Source organism: Lepidochelys olivacea (assembly GCF_965140295.1).
Source record: "Lepidochelys olivacea isolate rLepOli2 genome assembly, chromosome: 1".
NCBI lineage: Eukaryota > Metazoa > Chordata > Testudines > Cheloniidae > Lepidochelys > Lepidochelys olivacea.
Genome location: NC_140411.1, coordinates 348,599,973 through 348,626,595, shown reverse-complemented (window position 1 = coordinate 348,626,595; position 26,623 = coordinate 348,599,973). Strand labels below are relative to the sequence as shown.

The 26,623-nt window shown below is 48.8% G+C and overlaps 2 protein-coding genes across 9 annotated transcripts in view; one reads left to right on the top strand and one right to left on the bottom strand.

The window, feature by feature from the left end:
- FBH1 (F-box DNA helicase 1) overlaps positions 1 to 2,348 on the bottom strand; it is a 48,122-nt gene extending 45,774 nt beyond the window's left edge. For 2 of the 6 annotated variants that reach the window (XM_084617859.1, XM_084617855.1), the window contains exon 1: positions 43 to 492. In XM_084617859.1, coding sequence (XP_084473985.1) covers positions 43 to 73 — 31 coding nt within the window. In that variant the 5' untranslated portion in view covers positions 74 to 492. The other 4 variants (XM_084617858.1, XM_084617856.1, XM_084617857.1 and 1 more) reach the window with 4 other exon arrangements.
- A 1,343-nt stretch (positions 2,349 to 3,691) lies between these two features.
- Positions 3,692 to 25,242, top strand: ANKRD16 (ankyrin repeat domain 16). Of its 3 annotated transcripts, none has more exons than XM_084625619.1 (8): positions 3,692 to 3,951; positions 4,526 to 4,880; positions 10,135 to 10,355; positions 15,190 to 15,232; positions 16,489 to 16,597; positions 19,067 to 19,228; positions 22,832 to 22,910; positions 25,045 to 25,242. In XM_084625619.1, the coding sequence occupies exons 2-8, from the start codon at positions 4,543 to 4,545 to the stop codon at positions 25,203 to 25,205; spliced, it is 1,113 nt and encodes a 370-aa protein (XP_084481745.1). In that variant the 5' UTR covers positions 3,692 to 3,951; positions 4,526 to 4,542; the 3' UTR covers positions 25,206 to 25,242. The 3 variants fall into 3 exon arrangements, with proteins under 3 accessions (XP_084481745.1, XP_084481743.1, XP_084481744.1); XM_084625617.1 differs by having other exon boundaries at positions 3,692 to 3,962; XM_084625618.1 differs by lacking the exon at positions 3,692 to 3,951 and adding an exon at positions 3,983 to 4,175.
- Positions 25,243 to 26,623: the final 1,381 nt, after the last annotated feature.

Below are 26,623 nucleotides of genomic sequence, written 5' to 3'. Positions count from 1 at the left end.
ACTTTGCAATGTTCAAAGCTATGTGGTAATTATAAAGTTTACACAATAACTTCACTCCTGGTGTCTCATTCATCACTGTACAGGACTTTGGGATATCCTCCGGTATGAAATGGCTACGCCACTGCTATAGCGACAGAAGGAGTTTTGCCAACGCTGTAGTAAATCTGCCCCCTGGATCAACAGAAGAATTCTTCCATTGACTTCGCGGCATCCACATCTGGGCTTAGGTTCACTCCATTTCTCAGGGCTGTGAATTTTCCACACCTCTGAGCAACATACCTAGGTCAACCTAAGTTTACAGTGTAGACCAGGCCTAAGTCTAGGGATCTGGTTACAACAGAAAAAAACCTGTAATGCAGATGAGCCTTCAAGCCTTTTGCACAAGTGGGCTAAAGCTTTGGATATGTCCAGGACATTAGGCCTGTTAAACTTCTATCTAGACTCAAAATTGCAAACTGTTAACTGGGCCCCTCACTCAGATATATTTGCAGTGTAGCTCTTACCCTTACCGTTGGCAGTAAACTAGAAAACCTTGTGAGCAATTTTAAAATGTTGGACTGTAAATAGAAATTCACAAGAACACATCTATTTCGATAACAGTGACTGGCAAGGATAGATGACCTAACTTCCAGTCACAGAATTATGAGTTAAAATCTAAAATGACCATGTGCAATAGTGCTTCCAGCTGCAGTAAAAGCATCCAAGCCACACGGCTCACTTGGCTTCAGTTTTTAGTTCTTTTTTATATCACACAGTAGAGAATGAGATCCCATACCATAAACCATACCCAGCATATCTATGAAGCCAGTAAGTGCTTTTGGTTTACATTAGCATCAAAAGGTCAAGTCATTTTCCTTCACTTCTTCCTCCCCCTCAGAGCTATTACACACCACTAAGAGCTTTAGCAAAGACCCCTGTGGTTTCTGATGCCTTATACAACCAACACTTCGCTGCCCCAAAACATACCAGAAGCAAATATCTAAGGAAGAACAAATTATTTGCTCTTCAAGATCAGATGCTTTTGAAAAATATTCCAATTAAAAAAAATTGTTTCTCTCTTAAAAGGAGAGTGGACAGAGAAGTCAAAGTGGGGAATGCAAATACTTCATTGACAGGAATACTAATTTTAATTATTTTATTATTTTAATCAAATCATAGCATTTTTGCTTTAATGGTTGAAAATCTTAAAAATCCCAATGAACAATGAATAAAGCCCCCCACCTCCTCCCCAGCCATGACCTCAGAAACCCCGGGCATTAATTCTCCAATGCAACACCAAGGCTCTTATAAGCATTATCTATTCTACATGCCTACTGCCCCCAACACCTGTCCCCAAAGCAGACCCCACCACCAGATCCTATCCCTGCCCTCAATGCAGACCCCCCTCAACCCGATCCCAGCCCCCAATGCAGCCCCTCCCATTCCAGGCCCAATCCCAATGCAGACCCCTCCACCTCAATCCCTTGCCCCCCAGTGCATACTCCTCCCATTCCAGCTCCTATCCCTGCCCCCCGCCCGATCCCTGCCCCCCCAGTGCATACTCCTCCCATTCCAGCTCCTATCCCTGTCCCCCAGTGCATACCCCTCCCATTCCAGGCCCTATCCCTGCCCCCCAGTGCAGACCCCTCCCATTCCAGATCCTATCCCTGCCCCCCCGTCCCTGCCCCCCCAGTGCAGACCCCTCCCATTCCAGCTCTGATCCCTGCCCCCCCGATCCCTGCCCCCCAGTGCATACCCCTCCCATTCCAGCTCCTATCCCTGCCCCCCTGATCCCTGCCCCCCCAGTGCAGACCCCTCCCATTCCAGCTCCTATCCCTGCCCCCCCGATCCCTGCCCCCCCAGTGCAGACCCCTCCCATTCCAACTCCTATCCCTGCCCCCCAGTGCAGACCCCTCCCATTCCAGCTCCTATCCCTGCCCCCCCGATCCCTGCCCCCCCAGTGCAGACCCCTCCCATTCCAACTCCTATCCCTGCCCCCCAGTGCAGACCCCTCCCATTCCAGCTCCTATCCCTGCCCCCCCAGTGCAGACCCCTCCCATTCCAGCTCCTATCCCTGCCCCCCCAGTGCAGACCCCTCCCATTCCAGCTCCGATCCCTGCCCCCCAGTGCAGACCCCTCCCATTCCAGGCCCGATCCCTGCCCCCCAGTGCAGACCTGACCCCAGGCCCTAGCCCCACCCCCACTCTAGACCCTCAACCCAGGCCCTAGCCCCGCCCACAATGGGGACCCTTCCAGGCCCGAGCCCCGCCCGAGCCGAACCAGCCTCACTCTGGTCCCGCCGGCGTTCGGAGCCTGCCGGAGCAGCTCGGCTTCCTGAGTCCAAACTCCTGCGCCCGTGACGCCCGGGATCCCGCTCCCCGCCTCCGCCTGACTGACTCCGCCGCGCGCCAATCAGAGAGCGCGCGGTCTCAGCCCCCTCCAATGAGACTCGTCCTGGCTCACGGAGGGGCGGGACGCGGCCAAGGGACGAGCGAAAACGTGCCCGGAGTTTGTTTACTTCTCCCGCTGCCGCCGCCGCCGCCACGTATTCAGTTCAGCCCTTCGCGGGGGCAGTAACCCTAGGGCGGCGGGTGCCCCGCCCGCAGGTCACACGCCGTGATGTCATCGCGACGTCGCGCTGGCGTCACCCGGAGTTGTGATGTCATGCTGACGTCATGGCGACCTCGCGCTGGGGTGACGTCACCCTGCAGCAGAGTGGGGAGCGTCGCAGTGGCAAGGCCCCCCCGGGCTCTACGTCACCGCGGGGCTGACTGGAGGAGGGGCGATCGTGGCCCCAAAACCTCTGTGTAAATTACGCCCCTCAGGCTGGGGGGGCCCGGGTCACACCGCGTGCCAGGGCCCCAACGCCTCTCGAGGGGCTGGCTGCCCCGCATGCGGGGGCAGCCTGGTCAGAAGGGGCCGTGCAGGGCCATGGGCTGACGGTGCGGGCGCCGGGAAGAGATGGCCCCTCTCCCCCGCCAGCGCCGTACCTTGCTGGGGAGCGGTAGGCTTTCAGCGGAAGCGGCCAGCGGTGGCCGTCGGGGGAAGCCCGGTGCCAGACTAGTCCAGCCGGTAATAATAATACCGCGCTCTTGTCCCGCGCCTCCCATCAGCAGATCTCCCAGCACTTTACAGAAGAGGTTGGTATCCCCATTTTACAGATGCGGAAACCGAGGGACAGATTAGTAAAGTGACTTGCCCAACATCACCCGTCTGGCTACCAGCCACGCAGGGACTTGAACTAAGGTCTCCAAAGTCCCCACTCGCTAGGGTGACCATATTTCCCAAAGAGAAAACGGGACACTCTGAGCTGCTCGCCCAGGGGCCTACCCAACCCCCATGCGATGCTCTGGCTGGTCACTGGAACCCTGCGGCCTCCCCCCCTCGGTTGTTGTCTGTCACTGGAACCCTGCAGGGCCCCCCTCAGGAGGCTGTTGCCCGTTGCTGAAACCGTGCCAGCCCCCTCCTCCATATGCTGGAACTCTCTGCACCCACCCACCCCCCGCCTCCTCTTCTGGCAGGGGGCTGGCATCTCTGCTCGCCCACCCCGCACTTCCCGCCGCACTGGATTTGTCCTCTTTTGCCCTTGCCAACTGATCAAGTTGGCAAGAACAAGAGGAGACAAATGCCTCCATTTGAAAAAAAAAAGTCGGGAGGACCAGGACAGGGCTTAAAAAAAGGGACTGTGCTGGCCAAAATGGGACATATGGTCCCCCTACCAGTTGCAGCTCTACCCACTAGCCTAATCTGATCCATTTGCTAAGGCAGATTTAAATCATCCAGCCCTGCGGTAGGGATGCAGGTCTCTTCCCATAGCTCTGTTACAAAGCAGCGATCATAGTGTTCCTAAAATAAAGTGTCAGGGCAAACACTATTTGTCCACAAGAAGAAGACAGCTCGTGTAAGGGGAAGGAGTTCAGTGCAGCACAGCCCAGCAGCAGCAGCAGCTATAGAAGCCGTCAGTGGACTCTGGTGTGCCTGGTGTGAGCCTTTAACCATTTTAATGTGACACATGCAAGTGGCTTGGGTCTTTTTCATTTTGTGTAGCTGATCCCACCAGCTTTTTTAGCTTTGTTAAGATGATAATTTTATGGCTGACTGTTGAAAAGCCTAGTATTAAATAATAACTGCTGTCTTTATGCATATGATCCAAAACTGATTTATTTACTGACTTATTTACTACATCTTCAGTTCAGGTATGCGGGGGGAGCATTTTTATTTATAAAAGCTATTTTTATGACACTGATTGTAAGAATTTCTTATCCACTTAAGTTTCCCTGCCCACTTAGGAACCTCCACTTGCTCACAAACATACACCGTCTCTCTATATTTTCCTGTGGACATTTTAACACAGTGATGTCAGATATCACAGACTTGCCACCTTTGATTCATTTGGTGGGAGACACCTTTGCTTTGGATTTATATTAAGACTGTTTTTATGATAATAGATTTTCCAATTAGCCTTTAAAATCTCATCACTAATTTTATTTTGTAATCTCCCTGTCCCTAACTTACTTGCTTGTTGTTGTTTGTTTTAATGTCTTAGGAGCCACATGTTTCTCTATGGCTGAAGCAGAAAATCAGAAACAACTTCTCAGGCTGATTCAAGAAGGCAGGCTAGACCTTTTCAAAGAGGAGTTGCAGAGAGATGAGGAAATGAGCAAGGAAGTGCGGCGGAAACACTATGGGAAATCTGGGGATACTCTACTGCACTATGCAGCCAGGCACGGTCACCTGAATGTTCTGACCCATTTAGTTGAAGCCTTGGAAATGGACATTGAGATGTTTAATAATGACTACAAAAGGCCCCTCCACGAAGCAGCTTCCATGGGTCATAGGGATTGTGTGTTGTATCTGCTGGATAAAGGTGCAAGGATAGACTGCTTGAAAAAGGCAGACTGGTAAGTCACAGGCTTGTTTCACTGTAGGATCTGGCTAGTGTTATGTGTTTGGGGGATGTGGGGGAGCATTGTCTAATAGTTGGCGCATAGGTCCAGGAATCATAATCTAATCCAGATCTCCCACTGACTCACTGATTGACCCCAGTCAAATTGCTAACCCTTTTTTGGCTTGTTTTTCCACCTTTAAAATCTAGGGTGCCCAGATGAAAGGATGAGTGAATGAGAAATTCATGGGCAGATAATAATACCTTCTTCTGAGTGGTATAGTAAGCCTTAATAAACTGATATTTGGAAAGCACTTAAAATGGCTAGCACAGTGGGGACCTGATAACACAAATAACGATATGGGAATACAAATAATAATATTATCAGATTAAAATTGCTATATAAATGTAAAGTATTACTGCAAGGGAAGGAAGCTGCATTATTCATCAAGGTGGTGGTGGGACAGGATTTCCATCACGTGAGGCAGCAAAGAATTCTCAGTTAATATTTAAAGTTGAAATTAGAGCATGAATAGGAGGCACTGACCTAATTCTTATCATTACAAATCAGTAGTCTGTTTAGTACTCCTGACATTGACATAATAAGCATGAGCAGGGGAAGATACCTGTCTCACATAGCAAATCTAGATATGTTGATACCTTTATATTCCCATGGCACCTTTCATTCCTACAAATTCCAAAAGCAACAATACATACTTGTTTGCCCAGCTTCTGGCCCTGGAATCCAGTTGCATTGGGATTGATGCATACGAATCTGTGGCCTTACATATACTATGCATAGTTTAGCAAAGAGAAGATTAAATCTCTGCCTACTTGAGAATACATTGTGCTTTCTGTCAATGTCAAAGAGTTTTGTCCCGTCTATGCTAGCAGTTGAATTGTTAAATCATTACTAATATCAGGTTAGTGCGGTAAAAAGATAAATGTAAGAAGTAGTATGGGAAAACTTCCTGAAAGTGAGATCTAGTATTCACTTTACTTATTTACCCAATTACTAAACTCTCTGGGCACACAGATACTATTCATGCAACGCATGACAAAATTTGGCAACAGGGAAAAGATTTAAATAGAAATATACATCCACTCACCCCATGCCCCAGTTTAAAACCTGAGGCCTGGTCTACACTTAAAACTTATACTGGGTAGCTGTGTTGGTCATGGGTGTGGAAAAACCACACCCCTAGTGACATAGCTGTGCAAACCAAACAGTCAGTGTAGACGCAGCTATGCCAAAAGAAGAGTGCTTCTGTCAGCATTGTTAATGTTATTTGGGGAGGGGCTGTTCGTACACCAGCAGATTTCCTGGTTTGGTCGGGGTACATTGCGTCTGCAACAGGGGCAATGCCAGCATAGGCTCTGTAGTGTAGATACAACCTGAGAAAAGAGCTTAGACTCTTTATGCTGTGAAAATGGTGGAGGCCTCTTTGTTTGGGACATTGAAAACAAGGCTAGACCAAGTTCTTCAGTTTGTATCGTGAGGAACAATACAGTACTGCCAGGAAGATGGAGCAGGTGATGTCTTTTCCATCTCTAACTTGTGTGGTTCTTTACCTATCACTGGACACCACATGCAGCATGGGGTATGGAAATCAGTGGAGAACTTTCTAGAGTTTACTTTAAGGGATTTGTTTCCCTCCCACCCTTTTGTAATACATTATGATTTATTATGCACCCATTCTTGGCCTGTATTTAGTCAAAAGTTACGTACTTCAATCAAGCCGATGTCCCGTTATCGTCCCTTAAACTGGCATGTAGGCTGACAAAATCAAGCCAGGGAAGGAGCAGTTAAGGGTGACTGTGTGGCAGCAGCCCAGCCAGCCAAGTGGCAGTTTTCTGCTGCAAATTGCGTGCAATCTGCAGTAACCAACCTTCCGTGGAAGGCGCTGGGTAATGCAATGGTCTTGTCAGGACTAAGGCACAGACCGTATATGAGTATGCAGCATGCCCTCTGAGATACCAGACTGCGTGTAGCAGCTGTTTTAAAAAAAAGACACTATGTGTCGCTCCCTCATGGCATCAAAGAGGAGGTGAGATTGTAAAACGAAAGAGAAACATTCTAAGGGCGAAGGGAGAGAGACAGCCTCGGGGGTGTCTCTGCCCTAGATTGAATTGAAGAAATCTCCCAAGAATCAGTAGGCTATAATCCCATCCTGGGAATAAAAGGGAGAGGATTTAGTGGAGTGTTGTTGAGACTTGTCAGTTCTTCATTATGTTAGTGTTTCTATGGGCCAGCTAGACTGAATTTAACACCTCATTGCGTTGAATGTGGTGCTGGCTGGTAGGCTTGGCACCTTTGTTGCTGCTGTTTGTCTAGAGACACGTTTGTGCAGCAGAGGATTAGTTTAGGTTGTAAACTACTTGGAGACAGGGACAGTCTCTTCTGATCTGCTTGGAGTACACGAGAATGCTCAGAAAGTACCCACTGCAAGCACTGCCGGGTTTACAATGGTGCCCCTGGCACCATTGTGGCCAGGCCCATGCTCAGAAGGGGCCCGGGCCTGCTCCGCTTGCACTGCGCCCCGAGACCCCGCTGGCTCCGCCGCCCACCACTTGCTCCCCTCAGCCTGCCCGCTGGCCGGCCGAGGGCTCCTCTCCATCCTTGTCCCCACCCCCCTGCTTCTCTCTGTCCCCTGGCTGGCCTCCAGTGCATCTCTGGCACCGGGCAGTCTCTGCTTCCCACTACCTTTGGGGCCCTGCCTGTCTCCCCAGAGCTGAGCCGCCTAGGACTGGTGCAGAAGCCTGGTCTCAGCCGGTGCGGGGGACGACAGTGGGGGGGAATGGGGGTTTGGCTGGGCCTCTCCAGGCCCTGGCTCAGCTGATCGCTCCACTCGCAAGGGGCTAGAGCGATTCGCTGCCCCGGGACCAGCCCTGGCTGCGTTGCCAGCTCAGCCTGGCAGACAGTCGCCTCCCAGCAGGGCCGGTGAGGCCAGGAGGCAGGGCGTGGGGGAGCGGGTCTCTTAGGGGTCTGGGGAGGTGCTGGGCTGTGAGGGGGCAGGGAAGATGTGTGTGTTGGGGCACTAGGGAACGGGGGTTCTACAGGGGGTGCTGGGTGGTTGTGGGCAGGAGGGCACTGGGCAGGGTGGTGTTGTGCAGGGCGCTGTGCGTTTGTGGAGGGGTCGGGCAGGAGGGGTGCTGGACATAGGGAGTTGGGGAGTGTTGGTTGGGGGGGGCTGTGTGGCGCAGCATGGGCCCGCCCCCTGAGGGGAAGGGGCATGCTGGCAGCACAGGACCAGGTGGGCCACTGTGCATCTGGCAACTGCCGGTTTGTAAACAGTGCCCTCGCACTGGGCTGGGCGGAGTGGGGCCGCTGCTGCCATGCCATGCCCCATTGCCCCTGGCTGGCCTTGCTCTGGGGACTGACCTCCCTGCGCCATGCTCCATTGCCTCCGTGGGGGCCCACAAATATGTTTGGTGCTGGGCCCACAAAAGATTAATCTGGCCCTGACTGCAAGGATGAAAGAAATACTAGGAGACTGTAAATGTAGGTCCTGACCCTGTAATCACTAGGCACGCTTGCATGTGAATAGTGCCATTGAAGTCAATGGGATTACTCACATGTGTAAAGTTAAGCATGTGCATAAGTGACTGCAAGAATCAGATGCGAGTCAGGTGGTGCCCAAATCAGTGTCCTGATACTCAAATGTGGACTGTGGCACTGGGGTGAAGCCTCAGCTGATCAAATGTAGTTTATTGCAGTTAAATTAAAAAGGGGGCAATACCATCAAATCAAATATTATTACACTTGTATGCGCTTATTTTACCTACATATAAAAGGAGGGTCTTGCGGTTAGGATGTCAGACTGGGTGTCAAGCTATGTGGGTTCTGTTCTTGATTCTGCCACTGACTTGCTATGGGCTTCAGCAAGTCACACTGTATCACAGTTACCCCATCTGTAAAATGAGAATGAGAATTCTTTACTTCTCTGCTGGACATAAGTGTGGTTGTTAATGCTTATGAGAGACACTGAGATTCTCAGATGGAGGGGTCACTATATTAAGTACAGGTAGTCATTACTTTTATTATATAGACCAATTGGGGTGGTCCTCAAGGCCTTAGGAAGATGTCTGTGCAATCCACAGTCTTATCAAGTTTTCACACCACAATGTAGTGAGGACAGTCTTTAATGTTAAAAAAAAAATGTATGAAGAATCACACTTGTGCTGATTGCCCCGCATGAGTATCTCACTGTGAGGCTAGTGCATATTGCCTTGGAAGAGGGGTTTGTCCAATTTGTGATTTGTTATCTACAGTCACACCTATCGATGCTGATGAAGGGAATGGGACAGTAGGGGGTAAAAAGTACTGATCTGACCAGCTGCAGCTACAACAGAAAATCTCAAACTGCCTTTGTTTTCTCTCTTATTTTAGTGGGAAACAAGAGCATGTTGGTATGCCAGTGTGCCCATAAAATTGATTGGTTCCTTGTGATGAGAAGATTTTCCAGTGTCAGCCCTTTGGCTCTTTCTCCAGTTATTCTGCTGTAGCAATGTTTCAACTGGTTGAAACTCACTTGGGCCCAAGTGGCACAGCCAGACAGGGTGCTCAGTGAACAAACTAACTGTGAGAAAATGGTGCTCTAGAATCTGTCATGAGTTCATATGCTGCACCTGTCCAGGCATGCTGATGATCAGCCAGACCATCCACATGTAGCATTGGGGATAGAATCTTGGACTTTGATTTCAAAAGCACCTTGATCACTTGAACTAAAGGAGATCTCCCCTAGATTGTAGTGGCTTTAGTAGATCATCTATCCTGTCGTTAGGCCGGCTGCAAGAGGTTAAGATGATAACACCGCGTTCACTAGGTCCATAGTCCTAGTCCACACTGGCTGGCCAAACTGTCATAGAATCACAGGCCAGAAGGAAACACTAGATCAGCCAGTCTGACCTGCTGTATGTCACAGGCCACCAACACCATCCAGCATCCTCAAACTAAACCCAACAACCAAAATATTGCAGCCCACAAGAGACTAGACTGTTTCGTGCCATAGGCAGAGAACAGGAGGGACCTGCTGGAGGTCCCTGCAAATGCCAGGGAAATGATTAAATGAGGTATACCCAGATAATCCTGGCAAGTGACCTGCACCCACACACTGTGCTAGAACCCTCTTTGGCCACAACCAACCTTAAATCTTGGTTCAAACTCAGTTGTTACAGCAGTGGAGTCTGGATCTTAATGGGCTGGCTGTGGAGCAGTTGGTGGTATAATGAGGATGCATTGTGTTTTTATTCTCCCTTCTCTTTTCAAGGACTCCTCTCATGATGGCTTGCACCAGGAAGAACGTGGAGGTGATTAAAGATCTCATTGAGCATGGAGCAAACCCATTGTTAAAGAACAAAGATGGCTGGAATTGCTTCCATATAGCAAGTCGAGAGGGTGATCCACAAATCATCCAGTACTTGCTTACTGTATCTCCAAGCAGCTGGAACACAGAAAGCAAAATAAAGAGAACTCCTCTGCACACGGCAGGTATGGACCCTACTTCTAATGGCCTCAGAAGAGTTTGTGTCATTCAGGGATTAGAAGAGCATAAGGCTATAATTTTTATCACTTGCAGTTGATAAAACGGCAAGTTTTGATCTGTGCCTGTGTGAAGGGTGATAATGTATTCCTTCTAGGGGTATGAATAATCAGTGCTGGATGTTGGAGCTGTTACTAGACTGGGAGCATACCTGGATTAGCATGCAGGCCTGATTCTCCACTGCCTTGCATGTTATATAGTCCTTTTACACCTGTGCAAATTGTATCTTATATTCTAATAACATTAATCATGTGCATGGTAGGGAGTGGGGGCTAGTGATCAGATCCTCATTCCCTCACTCACTGTCCCTTAACAGCTTGGTGCCTCAGTTTAACAATCTGTGAGTGGGAATAATACTTACCAGGCCTCACATGAGTACTTTCAGGATGGATTAACTAAATGCCCCAAAATTTTACTAATGCAGAGTTAAGGTTGCCTGGCTGTGTCTTGTGCCCTTCCAGAACGTTGAGTTCAGCTACGCCCAAACCTCTGAAAATCAAAAAATGAACATTTAAGATTCACGTCACCCCCACAACAAAACCTTAATTCTGCCCCTCTGGAGCTGGCAATATCCCTTGGGAATGGGTCAGTAAGGATGATGCAAAACTTAACAAACAGCGAAGGGAAATGGTGGATTCTCCATCTCTTGGAGTCTTCAAGTCAAGCCTTTCTGGAAGCTGCTAGAATCAAACACAAGGTATTAGGTGCAACAACCAGTAACTGTATCCAATTCTCTGACCTATGTTATATAGGAGATAAGACTAGTTAATAGTCCCTCTGGCCTTAAAATGTATGAGTCTAGAATAAGTAGATATGAGGAAGGATTAGGAGAATGTGCCATTGTTGTGTTGTGTTCCATAGATTTGAATTCCAGCATTTAATGTGTAAGTGCTGGAGCTCCATTCACTGTGTGGGGTGTAAGCGTACAGAATGGTAGAGGGACCAGTTAGAACAGCTCAGCAGAGCTGTGACTGCAATGTGAGAAAAGGCCATGTGTACCTTCCGGTATCAAGCATAGCTTATTTCAGTGCTGAGCTCTGTCGTCTGTGTCCGTAGCAGTGCAGGGGTATTCTTGCCGTGGGGACTGTCAGCAGTGTGGTGGTCTCTGGGGCTTAGTGAGGGGCGCGTGAAGGCCATGTATCAGAAGGAATCCTCAAGGCAAGGGTGAAGGGATGGTAACATTTATCAAGGCTAGAGTGGTTTGTGGGGAGTGGGCTCAATGTTTGAGTGTAGGCCCAGGTGTAGTGTAGGTAGCTCCAGTTTGCGACACCTGATCTAAACCTGAGTTTTGCTTTAGCGAAGAGAAAGTGTTAGACTTTGTTCAACAGTGCTCACGTGCTCTGTTCTCAGAGTGTTCTGCAGAATGCTGGTGTGTACTCTGGGTGTACTGGATCATCACTCAAAGAGGGCAGAGAGAGCTAAGGTTGCTTTGCGGGGGTGGCATCCACCTTCTGTACTTCCCGGATTTCTGAAGTTTATTTGCTTTACTTTAACTCTTGGTTTCCTGGCTTTCAGAGGTTTGAATGCAGCTGAACTAAATATTCCTGAAGCCCATGAGGCACCACTGGGTGTCCATAACTCTGCTCCTTGCCACTCCATGCCCCTGGTAAGCTTGGAGGGGGCATGGGGAGGTGGGAAGATGGTGTGGCTGTCAAAAGTCCACATACCAGCTGCAGGCAGGAGAGCGGGGCAGGAGAATGGAAATGCAGATCTGGGCCTGGTGTATGGGGAATGAGCTCTCATGTCCTTCTGCAGCATAACAGACTCAGGTGTGAAATGGCTCATTCATCTCAGTGAGATGTTGTCAGCTGAATGAGACCACCCCATAGGAGATGAATTCAGCCTGTTACAATAGCTCCTTACCCGAGTCTCAGCAATGTGTTTGAGGCATGCTTTGAGCCCGCCTGTTCTCAGTTCCCAACCACAATCTTAGTGCTGTGTGTAGTGCCATGTAGAGTACACCTGTTCTCAGCTTTGCATGCCAGTTTCTGCATTATGTGCCTGTTCCATGCACCGAACATGCTTGTTCCCAGCTCCCCATCCCAGTCTCAGCACTGTGGGGACTTGTTTTGAATGGAGGACAGAAACAGAGTGTGTGGATGTGGGGAAGTTGGGGAGGGGGTGGAGCTGAAGGCCCCACATCCCCTATTGTATAGCTCTGGCCCCTCCTCCTTTCCTCCCTACACTCCCCTGCACTGCTCTGACCTCCCTTTACCCCTAGAAGTAGCAGTGCTGGGGGAAGGGTGAGCCTCCAGCCCCTTCCCCGCTGCTGGAGGCAGCATGGGAAACGGGATGCTCTGCCCCCTCTAGATCTCAGCTCACATTGGGGGGCAGAGAGAGCGGCTCCGTGCTCCCCTGCCCCCCCCCAAAGTAGCAGGGCCCTGTAGATGCTGGTTCACACATGGGGGTGCCCAGCTCTCCCCGGGGCTGGGGGATTGCTGCTGCCCCAAGCCCCCCTCCCATTTGTGTGAGGTGCATTCCCATTTGGCACCCAGCTGTCACCCTGAGAGATGTGGGTGTGAATGGGAGACATCTCCTACCTACCCCTCCACCACCCTGCTCAGCAAGGACAAGAGTAATGCCTAGATACCCAAATTAGCGATCAGGGCTCTATTACGCTGGGCCCTCAAGACACACGTAACAAAAAGATAGTCACTGCCCCAAAGAGTTTGCAGTCTGAGTATAAGACAAGACAATGGGTGGGTACAACAAAAGACGGGGAATTCATTGTGACTGATCAGTGCTATAAACCATGACCACAACACACCAGCTACATTGTTCGACTGTTGCTATTACAGTGTTGCCAACTTCCACAATTTTATCATGACCCTAGTGATTTTAGGGGTGAAAACACGGCAAAAGGCACCAACTCGTGAATTATTCAAAATGTCCGCCATCTCCTATAATTGTCAGTGGGGCTGAGCTTTGAAGCCAGCAAGACGGCCACTATTTCCCTACAGTCTATCTGCCTGTGGAACGAGGCTACCCTTAATAAAGATGGCTGCCACCTCCCTCTGTTTGCAATGAGAGAGAAGCCGTGTCCACAGGCAGAACGGCCCAGAGGGCTGGATAGAACACAGGGACTGTGAGGCGCAGCAGAGACACTGTGAAGGGTGGGCGAGGAGAACGATGGGTAGCAGGGGGCAGATTTAGGGGTTGCAGATGAATGGGATGCAGGGGAAGGCTGAGAAGGGAGTTGCAGAGAAGTGGTGAGGGGCAGGAGGAAGGCTGCAGGGAGTGCAGAGGAGTGGGAGGAGCAAAGGAGTATGGGGGGCAGAAGGGAGGCTGAGGGGGGTGGAGAGAACAGTGATGGGGCAGGAGATGGAGGGGATTTAGTGGCAGCTCCCCAGCTTGGGGATGATGATGGAGATGGAGAAGGGGAGTCCTGTTCTAGCAGCCAGGGGAAGGCAGCGTTGCCACCTCTCACAAACTGATCATGTCACAGGATTTTGGTGCCTGCAGGAGAGACTGTTGCAGTGACATGAGAAACTCCACCGATCTCATGATTTTCAGGGCTGGGCACGGGGGCAGAGCTCTGTGAAGAGGCCTTGGGGCTAAGGACACAGATGTGCCCTGCCACTGAGCCTTGCGTTCACATATGGCCCTACAGCAGAGATAGAGTCCTAGGGCAGCTGGAGGCTGGGAGAGGGGAAGTCAGGGAAGTAACGCTGCTGGGTCTCAGGTGGAGAAGTCCCAAGCTAGCGGGAGGCAGAGAAGTGCTGTTGCTGTACCTGGACAGAAGACAGTAATAGGAAATGGGATGACAGTTCCCCTGTCCTAGGGATGAGGCAGAAGTCTCCATCTGAGCAGCCAGGGAGAGGCATGCATTTTTGGGAGCGTTAGAGGTTGACTTTTCAGCCCAAAATTGTCACACACGTGGTGGCAAAGGAATTGAGGGGAGTTACAAAGTTAAAAGACAGACTAAAAATCTCATGATTTTTTCAATTTTGTGATTTTTGGGGGTCTGCCCATGATTGTTTGATCTCTTGAGGTTGGCAATGCTGCTGTTAAAGCTCAGACTGTCACTTGTGTGCAACATATGCTGAGAGCTCTTCTTCAGCTGCAGTTCTGTGGTTGGCTGTGGGGACCAGAACATTTACTGTGTTGTCCTCCTTATTCAAAATGAGTAAATAACCTGATATTAGCAGCTGTGAGTTTGGTTTTATTATATGAAGGCGGCCTACAAAGGAAGAAAATAGGGTTCGTTTTCCATTTTGCTGCAGTATCATGGATTAAGAAGGCCAGAGAGGATTTTACATTTGCAATTCAGATCCTTTTGACCCTGGGATTTTCCCCCAGGAGACTTGATGACTGGAGATGTGCTAAGTGCATGTTCTTAGCATCTCTGTTCTCAGCTCCCAATGGTCAGTGTGTTGTACTGTGCTATGCACCAAACATGTCCAGCTGAATTATCAAGGAAGCAAAACCTGAGCAATTGAGAGTGGAAGGGAATATTTTTCAGACTGTTTTAAAACTCTTTGTTCTGTACACTCGCGCGCTCTCTCTCTCTCTCTCTCTTCAGTTCAGGGCAAACAGAGCTTCCACTTCACTTCTCTCTCCTGTTTTGTGTGGAGAGTCCTTGGAGGACATAGAGATGGTTGGATATTCCTGATAAGTCTAGTGTAAAAATAACAAGCAGCAAAAGGTTTCAATTAAAAATCTTTCAGGGCTTCTTTATACATCACAAATAAGCCCAAAGGGGGACAGACCCACTTATTTTTCCTTTGTAGGTGGCAGGAAACATGAAAACATAAATTACCATCCACTTCCTCTCTCTCGCAGCAATGCACGGCTGTTTTGACGTAGTGAAAGCACTTCTTGAGCGGTAAGTAGGCTTCCTGACCCAATTTTTTTGTGAAATTTAACCACCCACACACACCCACTCTTTCTCCCTTCCCTCCTCCCAGCCCATTCCCCCCTTTCATTTACAGCACATGGCCTGCTTGACTAAACAGACACCGAGAACATTGATGCCATTGAGAAATCCCAGCTGCACAATTGTGAGCCTGAGAACCTATCAATTTCCTCTCACTTTTCACAGCTGATTATGGTGATTTCAGATGTATTTACTCCCTGGATTGCCTCAGAATTCACTGTGACATAGAATTACATAACCAGCCTGGGTCCTTACAACAAGGAGAGAACCATCTGGGCCTAGTTTATCCCTGCTGTAATTCCTCTGGGCTTGACTGAGCCCAGCTACTGCATTTGCCTGCACCAGGGAGACCCACTGTGCCACGATACAGGGGTTCACCCTGAGATGAGGGCACCACCTTCTTTCTTGCTTTCTAGCTGTATTTTCTGCCTGAGGCTCCAGAGTCCTGGCATTGGAGAGTCTTCTGGGAAACTGCATTGAATCATTCTGGCCACACTTCCTTCCTAACCAGTGTTGAAGCTGCACTTGGAAGAAGGGAGGCTCTAGCCATCTCCATCCACACCCTCCCCAATATCAGACTTCACACCCCTCCCAGCCCCACTAAACTCTGGTTTACAATTGGCATGGGGTGGATTTGATCCACTGTGTTGTCACTGAGCCAGATTCTCAGTTTTGACTCAGTCTTTACTCAGGTTGAATTCCCATTCGTTCTAATGAGATTTCTGCCTGAGTCCCGTCCTTGGGATTTGGCTCACAATAATAATAATGTATGTAGTGCCGTGTTTGTACACTGTACAATAAGGATGCAATTAATTGCTGTGCCAACCCAGGGCCTGTGCGCCACTTATCTCCCACACAAGTTCTATTCGGAGACTGTAAGTGTGATGTAAGTGGCGTATAGACCTTCTGCCCCTCTTATGCATGGGGGAGAAATTCACCCTGCAGGAATTGAGCCAAGCAAATCACAGCTCTCTGCCCCAAAGAGATCAGGGTCACTCTAAAGGCACATGCCAACACCCAATACGATACAACACAGGACAAAGAGAGAGGGGCATGTGATCATTTTAGCTGGAATGCCTCACGTACATGTCTAAAGCCTTCTGGACAAATACAATGAGACAGTCCAGCTACTATGACCTGCTCCAACAACACAAAGCAGCCCTGAGTGCACCAGTTTCAAGCATGTGTTTTATGATCTTTCCAAGGTGCCCATATGAACCTGACAGCAGGGACAAATGCGGAGTGACTCCCTTTATGGACGCGATACAGAATGGTCACATTGACATAGCCCAGCTACTTCTAGAAAAGCATAAGGTATGGTGTCAAGAGACCCACGCTGCCTTTTCTACAGGTTCCGGTTACAAAACGCCACCCTCCAAAGAGAACGATGTTAGCTCTTGTACTTGAATGGGGCCATATCTGGAGGACTTTACTCAGGCAAACTCCCCCTGAAGCTAATGGAAGGACTGAGTAAAAAGTGAGTGGTGTGGCTGATGGTGGTGATTCCACTGGAGACCAGAATGTGTGCCCATGACTCCCACTGATGAGCTGTTACCAAGTTATCATTGGCTCAGGGGGCTACTCATGAGCAGCAAGAAGGCCTTCACAGTCTGACCCTAATGATCAATACTTAGGCCCAGATTCCCCAAGGTATGTAAGCACCTAAAGACCAGTGATTTCAATGGAAGCTAGGTGCCTAAGTACCTTTGTGAATCTGGGCCTTAGAGCTTTACCTCTTCGGAATCATAGAATATCAGGGTTGGAAGGGACCTCAGGAGGTCATCTAGTCCAACCCCCTGCTCAAAGCAGGGCCAATCCCCAATTTTTGCCCCAGATCCCTAAATGGCCTGTTCAAGGATTGAACTCACAACCCTGGGTTTAGCAGGCTAATGCTCAAACCACTGAGCTATCCACCTGCCCCATAATGATTTGTATAAATACTAGCTAGGTAACAGATCATCACTAACACTCCTGTGACATAGGGATGCAAGTCTCATCCCCATTTTACAGATGGGGAAACTGAGGCACAGGGTGGGTAAAGTGACTTACTTGCCCACAGCTACAGAAGGAGCTGGTGTCAAAGCTGAGATTAAAACCCGGGCATTTCTGGCTCTCTAGCCTATGCTTAAACCATACTTGCAGAGTTTCTTCTGGCAGTAGATTTACAAGGACCAGTAGATTTCCTGCTGTGGTTGTGTTGGAAGTGAACTTTCTCTGTCTATAACAGATGTAGCTCCCAGTATTTTTTCCTAGTGACCTCTGATTTCCTTCTAAAAGGCTCAAAGGGCTGTTGTTAGATCCAGTTGTATATTCAAAATAACAAACACTTCATTACTTATGTACTGTTGTCAACTTGGACTATGAAACCCTCAAAGTATTAAAAAAATCTAATTTATTTCTCACTGTTTGTGAAGTTGGTTTACATTTGCATTTCTCACCGCATGGACAATGGGAAGAGACGGTTCATTTCCTAGACAGTTTCATTTCTGGTCCTCATGCACTAGCTTGGTGTTGCAATGTTTGGATGGCAAATGCTAAACAGGCAGTACTGCCAACTTCAGGTTTTCAAAAATCAAGCATCAGCCCCTCAAAATCACGAAATTGGCTTAAGAATCATCAGATTTTTTTAAAAAAAATTGTCAGAAATTAGGGTTTGTGGCTGAGCCTGGGACCAGCTGACTCTGCCTCCCTAGTGAGCAACAGAGGACTCTCAGTCGAAGCACAGGTGGCTTGCAGCAGAATCACTTGATTAGCCAGACAGCCTAATTGGCTGGAGGAACCAACAGATGTGCTCTTAAGCCCAGCAGCATCGTTCGGCCAATGCTGCTCAGCACGTATGCCTGCAAGCTGTGATCGCTCCTCTGCCAGCCCTGCTCTAGTCCTTGACTCTGACTTCTGGTTCTTGACCGCCACTGCTCGCAACACTAGGCCTAACCACACACGTCCTGGTCCGTGACAGTATTAATGCATTTTACATTCTTTTTATTTGCCTTCTGGTCTTCAAAATTTTCTGTGCTAGCCATCAAAGCTAAAAACATACTTGTGTTTTAAATGAAAGCTGTTCACATGACTCCAGAAGCTGGGGTTTTAAGAAAAATATTAAATATAGGCACAAGACTTACTATAAAATTGTGAGACCTGGCAGCACTTAAAAGGGGAATGTTTGCTTGTCTTAAACTCTTTCAACTGAAATTTAATTAAAAGAAATAATGGAACTGTATGATTATGATTAAGTATAACACACATTATGATAGTGCCTGAAGGCCCTCATGAGAATTGGGGCTGTACAAACACATTTGCAAATCCAAATTTGACCTGATAGCGTCCCTTTACATGTTGGGACTAGATTCCTTTGATTTACTAGATGTTAATATCTAGCATACTGTGAAATGATGACCTTGTTGTAACTAGACTACTGTGTTGCATGCATTTGGAAAGACAATGGTTTTATAAAGGTGTAGCTTCACTGATGTCAATAAAGTTTCTCCTGATTTACACCAGTGGAAAGGAAAGGAGAACTGGGCCCAGAAGCCTTTGCTAATCATTTCCAAAGCTTGGTAAATGAGCTGATGCAAATGTACACACACACAGGTTTTATCCCAGCATTACATAATCCTGCTGGAGTAAGGTGAGTAATTTTTTTGATGGATGAGTAAAATATCATGTGTTTTCATTATTGTCATTGTCATGGCAATGGCCGGACCCATTGTGGGTACACAAGTTGGCGATCATTCGTGGCAATTTGGCACAGCTGTTCATGGGTCCTTATTTCCCACCCGCTAGGTGTGTTATACCGCTGCAGATGCTGTAGGTGCTCGGCCTTTGCACCAGGCAGCAGTCACGGCCCAGGACAAAGCCATCCGGTTCCTTGTCTCTGATCTCGGTGCCGATGTCAATGAGAGAGCAACGTCAATCCAACTCACGGCGCTACATTATGCAGCCAAGGTTTGCCTCCTTTTGATTGCTCCCTGTGCAATGCAGCTGTCAGCTGACATGCCATAAGAGAGATGATGGGATATGTCAGCATAGTCTTTGCCCTGAGTGCCATCTGAAGACTGGCTCAATTAGCACCTTGCAGAATGGTACAACTTCTGCCATGGGCAGCGGGTGAACCCCCCCTTTGGGGAGGCTAGCCCCCTGAGCCCACCCCTTCTACCTGAGTCTGCCCGCCGGAGCCCCAAGCGCCCTCCCTTTCTTTCCTCCTGCCCCCTGTGGCTGGAGGAGCCCCAGCTGGCCTACCTCAGCTGCTACCTCGGCTGCACTGGTTGAAAGTCCTCTTGGTTGCCAGGGGTGCATTTTATAGCTTGGGGGGAGGGTGTGTGACTGTAAATGTGCTTTGGAAAAGATCCCAGCTCTGCCATGGCAAATAACTACACCGTTTGATTTGCAAAAATGTTTCATGGTTTTTTGTTCCTCTCTGAGAATCAGTGTCACTTGCACTGTGCAGCCTAATTTGTTTTGAGGTTTTTGTCCATTTATAAATACATTAAAATCAAATTATGCTTTCAACTCAATTTGCTGCTAAGGCTGTTTTAGCTGAGCCATCTGCTAGCTCACGATTTTTATTGCTGTCGGTGTGTGCGTGCAGTAGTGTACTGGGTGCTGTGAACAGAGGAATATGCAGCTTTTACGGTAAAGGGGAGGGGAGGTAAAAATAAGGGCTATCCACATTCATGCTGCAGAACAAAGCCTAATTAGCGCAGATGAGGAAGAAACAGCCAAATCAGATGCATTATTTAGGGGAAATGGGAGGGTTAAATTTTCCTCTGAAGCATCCAAAATTGGCTACAGCCAGGGAGAAGATCCAGGACTCGATGGATCATTAGTCCATGTCACTGAGGCAATCTCTGGGTTCTTCTAAGATTCTACAAATATCATAGAAATCCTTTGGAAAATGCCAGTGCCCTCGGGGCTAATGCAAATAGATAGCAAATCCAGCTCAGTTGGAAGCTATTAATAAGACAAAGGTCTCTCATCTAAAACACACACTCACTAGTGGCAATCCTAGACTTCTGTAGTAATCAGACCAGATTTCCAGTATGGGAGAAAACACAGTTTCCTAATGAAGCCTAATCCTTTTAACAAATCATCAGCTGCCAGTATTTGTATTGTTAACAGTAAATCAAGGATTCTAGGGCTGACTGGCCAGCAGAGGATAAAAGCAATTGGATTCAGGCCTGGTCTATAGTTCAAATGTAGGTTGACATAGCTATGGCACTAAGGCGTATGAAAGCTCCATAGACCTGAGCACTGTAGCAATGCCTCCCTGAGCCCCAGTGTAAACACAGCTAGGCTGATGAAAGAATGCTACCGTATAGCTAGCTGCCATTGCTCAGGGCTGTAGTGTTCCTGCAGTGATGGAAAAGCCCCTTCTCTCACTGTAGGCTGTCTGTGCTATGGGGCTGTGCTGCTGTAGACCCCGTAGTGTAGACATGGCCTTAGACATTTGATCATAGTGATGGTTGGAGGGGAAAGGCAAGATCAGCTGACACCTTTAATCAGTGGTCCCCAACGTGGTGCCCGTGGGCGCCATGGCATTTATGTGCGCCCGCCTACTGACAAGGGAGCGCTTCCGCCGGACAACCAGCCACCGAAATGCCACCCAGAAGCGGCAACGCCAAGAAGCATCGCCGCTGAAATGCTGCAGCTTCTCGGCGGCATTTCGGTGGTGACGCTTCTCGATGACACGGCTTCTCGGCGGCATTTCGGCGGCTGGTCAGCCGGCGCCCGCCACACTCTTCTGGAAACATATATATGCTATAGCAACAGAAAGGTTGGGGGCCACTGCCTTAAATGGACTAACTAACATGCTAACAAGAAGCGTCTTTAGGCCTTGTCACTAGGGGTCATTCTACATGAGCTCTCCTGCCTTTGCTAGCCTGGGTGGAGCTGTACTGGTGATAAAGCAACAGTGGGAAAATTCTTTAAAATCCTCGAGCAGACACAGACTTTGAGTCCTGGGGCCTTTGAATTCCACTTGTCATGCCAGTTGAACTCTACTGAATAACAGGACTCGTGGCATTCAGAGGCTCCAGGATTCTGGTGTATTTTGCAGGAGGATCTTGCAGGATTCAGCATTGCTGTAAAAGCAAAGCATGGTCCAAGCTGAACTCTCTCAAGCTTGGATCCTAATTCAGCTGCGTATCTGAACTTTGCAGCCTGGGCCTGTCTCTGTTTCAGAGGCTGTGCATCTTAGTGACATACCATCCCTCTGCTCAGAGTGGTGCATTCCCAGAATGGAGCAGAAAGGATGGCCGGAGAGCGCCATTCCCTTCCCTTACGGGGCTGCATGTTTTTCCTCTGCTGGCTTAGTGAAGAAGGGATATGCTGACTCTAAATTCCTTGTGTGGCAGCAACAACTTGGTTCTACTAGACCCCTGGGCTGGCCTGCATGCTTTCTGTTGTTACATACCTGACTGGGGTGGCCAATAAGTGAATTGGTGGGACCCTTGATACAGGAGACAGGGATCCACATCAAAAAACCCACCACCACAGTTAGCAATAATGGGCTTCTTTGTTGGCAGTTTCAGCTGAGCGGGTAAGGATCAAAAATAATCCTTTCACCCCTAGAGGTGATTCCCACTCAGAGTTCAGGTTAACTAGCAGGGTGTGTGGGACAAACTGCCCATACTATATCTGTTCAGTGGATAGGTTGAGGATTTCAGTCTCCAGCATTTGAAAAGGGATCTTTCACTGGTACTCACAGTAAGGTGATGAGCATTCCCAAGTGGGAGCTGAGAGCGCTCAGCACCTGACCGGATTGGGTCCTACACTCTCTCTCTCACTTTCTAAACATGGCTGTGCAATTTAGTGTGGGTTACGGCAGGAGCCTGCTCTACAGGTTTTAAGGACAATAATCTTGATTGACAGAAGCAATTAAATCATAGGGGAACCCGTGCAATTCTGCTTACCGCTGTTACGCCAAAAGAGCTCTAATAGGCATGCGAGGCCATCACAAATGTCACTCACAAGTGCTGGTCGATGGCCAGAGTCTCAGCCCTGCTCTGGTGTCTCGGCACGGCTGTGGCAGCACAAAGGGACAGTGAATATAGTTTATCTACTAGTGGAGAATTCCCTCTGCATAGGGAGAATTGCTGAGCGGCATAGACCGGTCCGAGTAGCTCTGTCTCTGTGCGGGAGATGTTCCTGGGGAAGAGGCGATGTGGCAGGAACACAGGTATGCTTTGGTGATCTCCAGCTGCTGGAGTAGCCCCTTGGGGATATTGGCAGCCAAGTACAGCACTAAGATATGCCAGGGGCTGAGGCAGACCCTGGTTGGCCCCAGGGTCAGGGAGCCGCAGCCCCCACCTCTCTGCTCCTTGACTGGACACAAGAATCTGCACCTTTATCTATAGCTCTCCGAAGGTTTGCCAGTTTGCTTATGGTGCTGCTCATTGGCCATATAGAGAGCTCTTCTAAATATTGCTTTACAGAGGAATTTTTCTATTCCCACTCCTGTAGGTTAGATTAGGCTCACAAATGAAAGATTTAAAGGACTGGTTCTGCTTAACAATCATGCAGCATATGTGTTTGTGCTTAAAACTGCAGGAAGGGCATACAAGTACCGTCCAAATGCTCTTGTCCCTCGGCGCTGATCTGCATGCTAAAGATGGGAAAAGTCGATCTGGTAAGGCCCTTTGGTTGGTTGTTGTTTCTAGAGCATCAGTGCTGCAGAGGGCACTTTAAAAACAGGTAAGAAGACAGGATCCCTGCCCCAGAAAGATCACAGCACAGTGTGTTCAGTGCCTAATCTTCAGCCAGTGCCAGGTGTATGACTTGTAAATGAATAGAAAGTGGAATTTGGATGCAGAGCTTGTCACCATAGTAATTGCATTGAATTGGCAATGTCATCTGTGCACAAAAATAAATGAGTCACCCTTCGGATTATTGTTTCTAAAAATGAAATGGTTCTCAATGCAGCCAAAACTGGCAACTCATGGCTTCTCCAGAGTGATCAGGTTGGTCTCAATACTTGTTTTCAGAATCATCATGAACAGTTCCCTCATCAGCCAGTCAATCAGTCAGTTTCTTTCTCTCTCCCACAGACGCTCTCTCTCCCAGTCTACATATAGATCAGGTGTGTTCAGGCTCTGTTACACTCACCTGCCCCGGTTACAATGCAAGTGGTTCAGGTCACCTGTACAGCTGCATTTTTTCCTCCATGACCTTGAGTCAGCCACTCTTGCTTATTCACTCCTTGACGCCCTACTGTGTTCTGGCTTAGTCTGGCCCTCTATCCCACACTGCCTCAGCTGTTCGTGCTAGTGACAGGGGATTGTGGGTGTCTGTCATGTACTTTGGGGTATCCTCCTGTACAGAGAGCTGTGAGGTGCTGAGTGTCTCTTGCAAGATGCTAAACATCCTCAGCTCCCAGTTGATTTGAGAGCAAGTGGAAGGCTCTCGGCGGTCTGCAGAAGGCCCTTGGCGCCTAGCAGGATTAGACCAAGAAAGAAGGCAGGTGGACTGGCTAACCTAGCTATCAGGACAAAGTGCAGACAGGACTTCCTACCAGTACAACAGCCATGCTAGAACCCACTTACAGCCTGGTCAACATGCTGCAGCCTTGCTACTCTGCATGACTGACACATGGTCAGAGCCGTCCCTTGAGTATGGCGAATCGGGTTGACTGCTCTGGGCCCTGCGCTTTGGGGGGCCCCGCACTTCAGTGTGTGTGTGTTGTGTGGGGGGCACTAGGCTGGCCCGGGGCGGGGGGTGTTGGGGTGCCTGGTTGGCCAGGCCGGCCCGGGGGCGTTAACGGGGGGCCTGGTGCTGGCAGCAGGGGTTGGGTCTACACTCACCAGCAGGAAGTGTGTGTTGTATTTATTTTTCTTGCTCGGCCACTGTTGCACCGGCCGCCAGCTTCCCAGCGCCGCCAGAACACGCCAGCGCCAGGCTGACCCCATCCATTGCCCTTCCACCCTGGACCCCTCCCTTCTCCGGGACCCCCAGCACAGGGGGCCCCCTCACCCCAGCTCAGGTGCCATCCTGTGACTCTCCATCGTCCCCCACCCCCCTACACTGGTGTTTCCTCCCCACACCAGATTTCACCTGTATAACAAATGTTAACGGGGGGCCATGCAGGCTGATTTGTCCTGGGCCTCCACCCCCCACTCCCCAGGGATGTCCCTGCACATGGTACATTGTATGGTTAGGGACCGTGTGCCAGATCTGCAACTGATCCTACCTCTGCATAACTCCACTGAAATCAATGGAGCATCTACCCATCAATGTACACCAGAGCTGATCCTGTGTGTTCCATGGATTCTGTGGATGGAATCAGCCGTTACACAGCTTAGCCACACACACAGTACAGATCTTTTCTTTCCTTACCAAGACTCTCAGGGCCAGATTCTGTAGGTTGCTGGGGCCGGTCTCCTGTGAAAGTGGCACCCATGGATTGAAGGATCTTGGATTGTCATTCTTGCTAGTGATATTGTACAGGATTAGGCGGCTAGTGCTTTATTTGAACGTGGCAGCTCCTTGCTGCGCAAAACAAACCGAAACATTCTTATTTAATTTCCCACTCCTGTTGTCTGCATCCATAATGGACACAGCAGTGCAGTTTCAAGGCCCAGGACTGCAGAATGCAGGGCACTGATTGCATGTGATAATTGAAAAAAGAATTAAAGTCATTACTCATCCGTGGCCAGTTTTTCCTGGATTAATTCCCTTTGCTGGGAGTCTGACATTTGCGTTGCATATGAAATACAAATCCCTGTTTGCGGATTTCATTTCCATGTCAATGTCCTGTCTCCTTACAGCCCTGCACATGGCCTGTGCAGGCCAGCACGCAGCCTGTGTGTGGCTTCTCCTGCAGGCTGGATTGCAGGACTCTCTGGACGACACTGGAACATTTGCACGGCAGCTTGCCAAGAAACCGGACGTCCTACAGCTTTTCAAGGGAATAAATGTTAGTGCATGAAACTGACAGAGGAGAGAATAAAAGTTTGTTTTCAGCATCACTGTTTTGTGTTGTGCCTGATAGAACTATTAACAAAGGCCCAAATCCTGAGGGCCTGACTCAGGCAAACTCCTATTTAAGACAATGGAAGTTGTGCTGAGTAAGGACTGAGTAAAATTGCTCATTGGAAATATATTGGGAATAAAGCTACATAAGAATGTCTCCTATTACATAGATTTTGACCCAAGGGTATAATGGGGTTAATACACTCCATAGGACGGGACTTACAGACGCTTGTCTAGTGCCCCATCATCCTAGGATTTCTACCAGTTCCCGCCCCAGCTATTTGGTTGCTGGGTTGGTTCGCACACACTTAGGCCTGGTCTAGACTAGGAAATTAGGTCAGGATAACTGTCGAAAAATCCGCATCCCTGAGCAAAGCTGTTAAACTGACCTAACCCCTGGTGTAGACAGTGCTCCCACTGACCTAGCTACTGTCTCTCGGGGAGGTGGAGTACCTGCACTGACAGAAGAACCTGTGCCTTTGGTGTTGGTAGCAGCTTCAGGGAAGCGCTACAGCGGCCCCACTGCAGTGTTTTAAGTGTAGACAAGTCCTACATATCTCTTTATCTGTGTCTGTACTGCATCAAGTGCAGGGCAGTTCAAGCCTTAATTGGGGCCTTTGGTCAGCACTGTAATATAAATGTTTAATAAAAATAGTGCTACAATTGGATGGCTGTTCGATGGCCTGTATGAAATGAGCTGGTGGGACCAGGCCAATTTCTGGTGGGACAGCACAAAACCACTGCCATAATTGGCAGCTGTTACAGAGAGGCCAAGGGTGACAGAGAACCAATTACCCTTTCCCCTAAGAAGTGATTCCCCCTCAACCATCTAGCTCAGGGTTGAAGAATATTGGTGGGTAGCATGGGGAAGCTTGCACAGCCTCTGCCCATGCCATATGCTTTCTGTGGAGCAGGGACCTGAGCCGAAACCCACTGAAGTCAACAGAAACATTGAAGACTTCCACTGGCCTCTGCATCAGGCCCAAAGAGAGAAATGTATTATCCAAGACATGCATTCATCGATTCCAAGGCCAGAAGGGACCACTGTGATCATCTGATCTGACCTCCTGTATAACACAGGCCCTACAGCATTTGCAAAATAATTCCTAGAGCAAATGTTTTAGAAAAACATCCAATCCCGATGTAAAAATTGTCAGGAATGGAGAATCCACCACAACCCTTGGAGTCAATCTGACACTTCTCACCATCATTAAAAAATCTTCCTCTTTGAAGTATTCAGGAAATAAGCTGTATGCTTAACACTCTGCTTGTAAGCGTCTGACAGTTTGGGATAGTCATAAATGCTAGAGCTACAGTCACTGTTTGTTTTATATTTTTTGTTTTTAAAGACAGTAAAACGCGCTCATTCTGGAA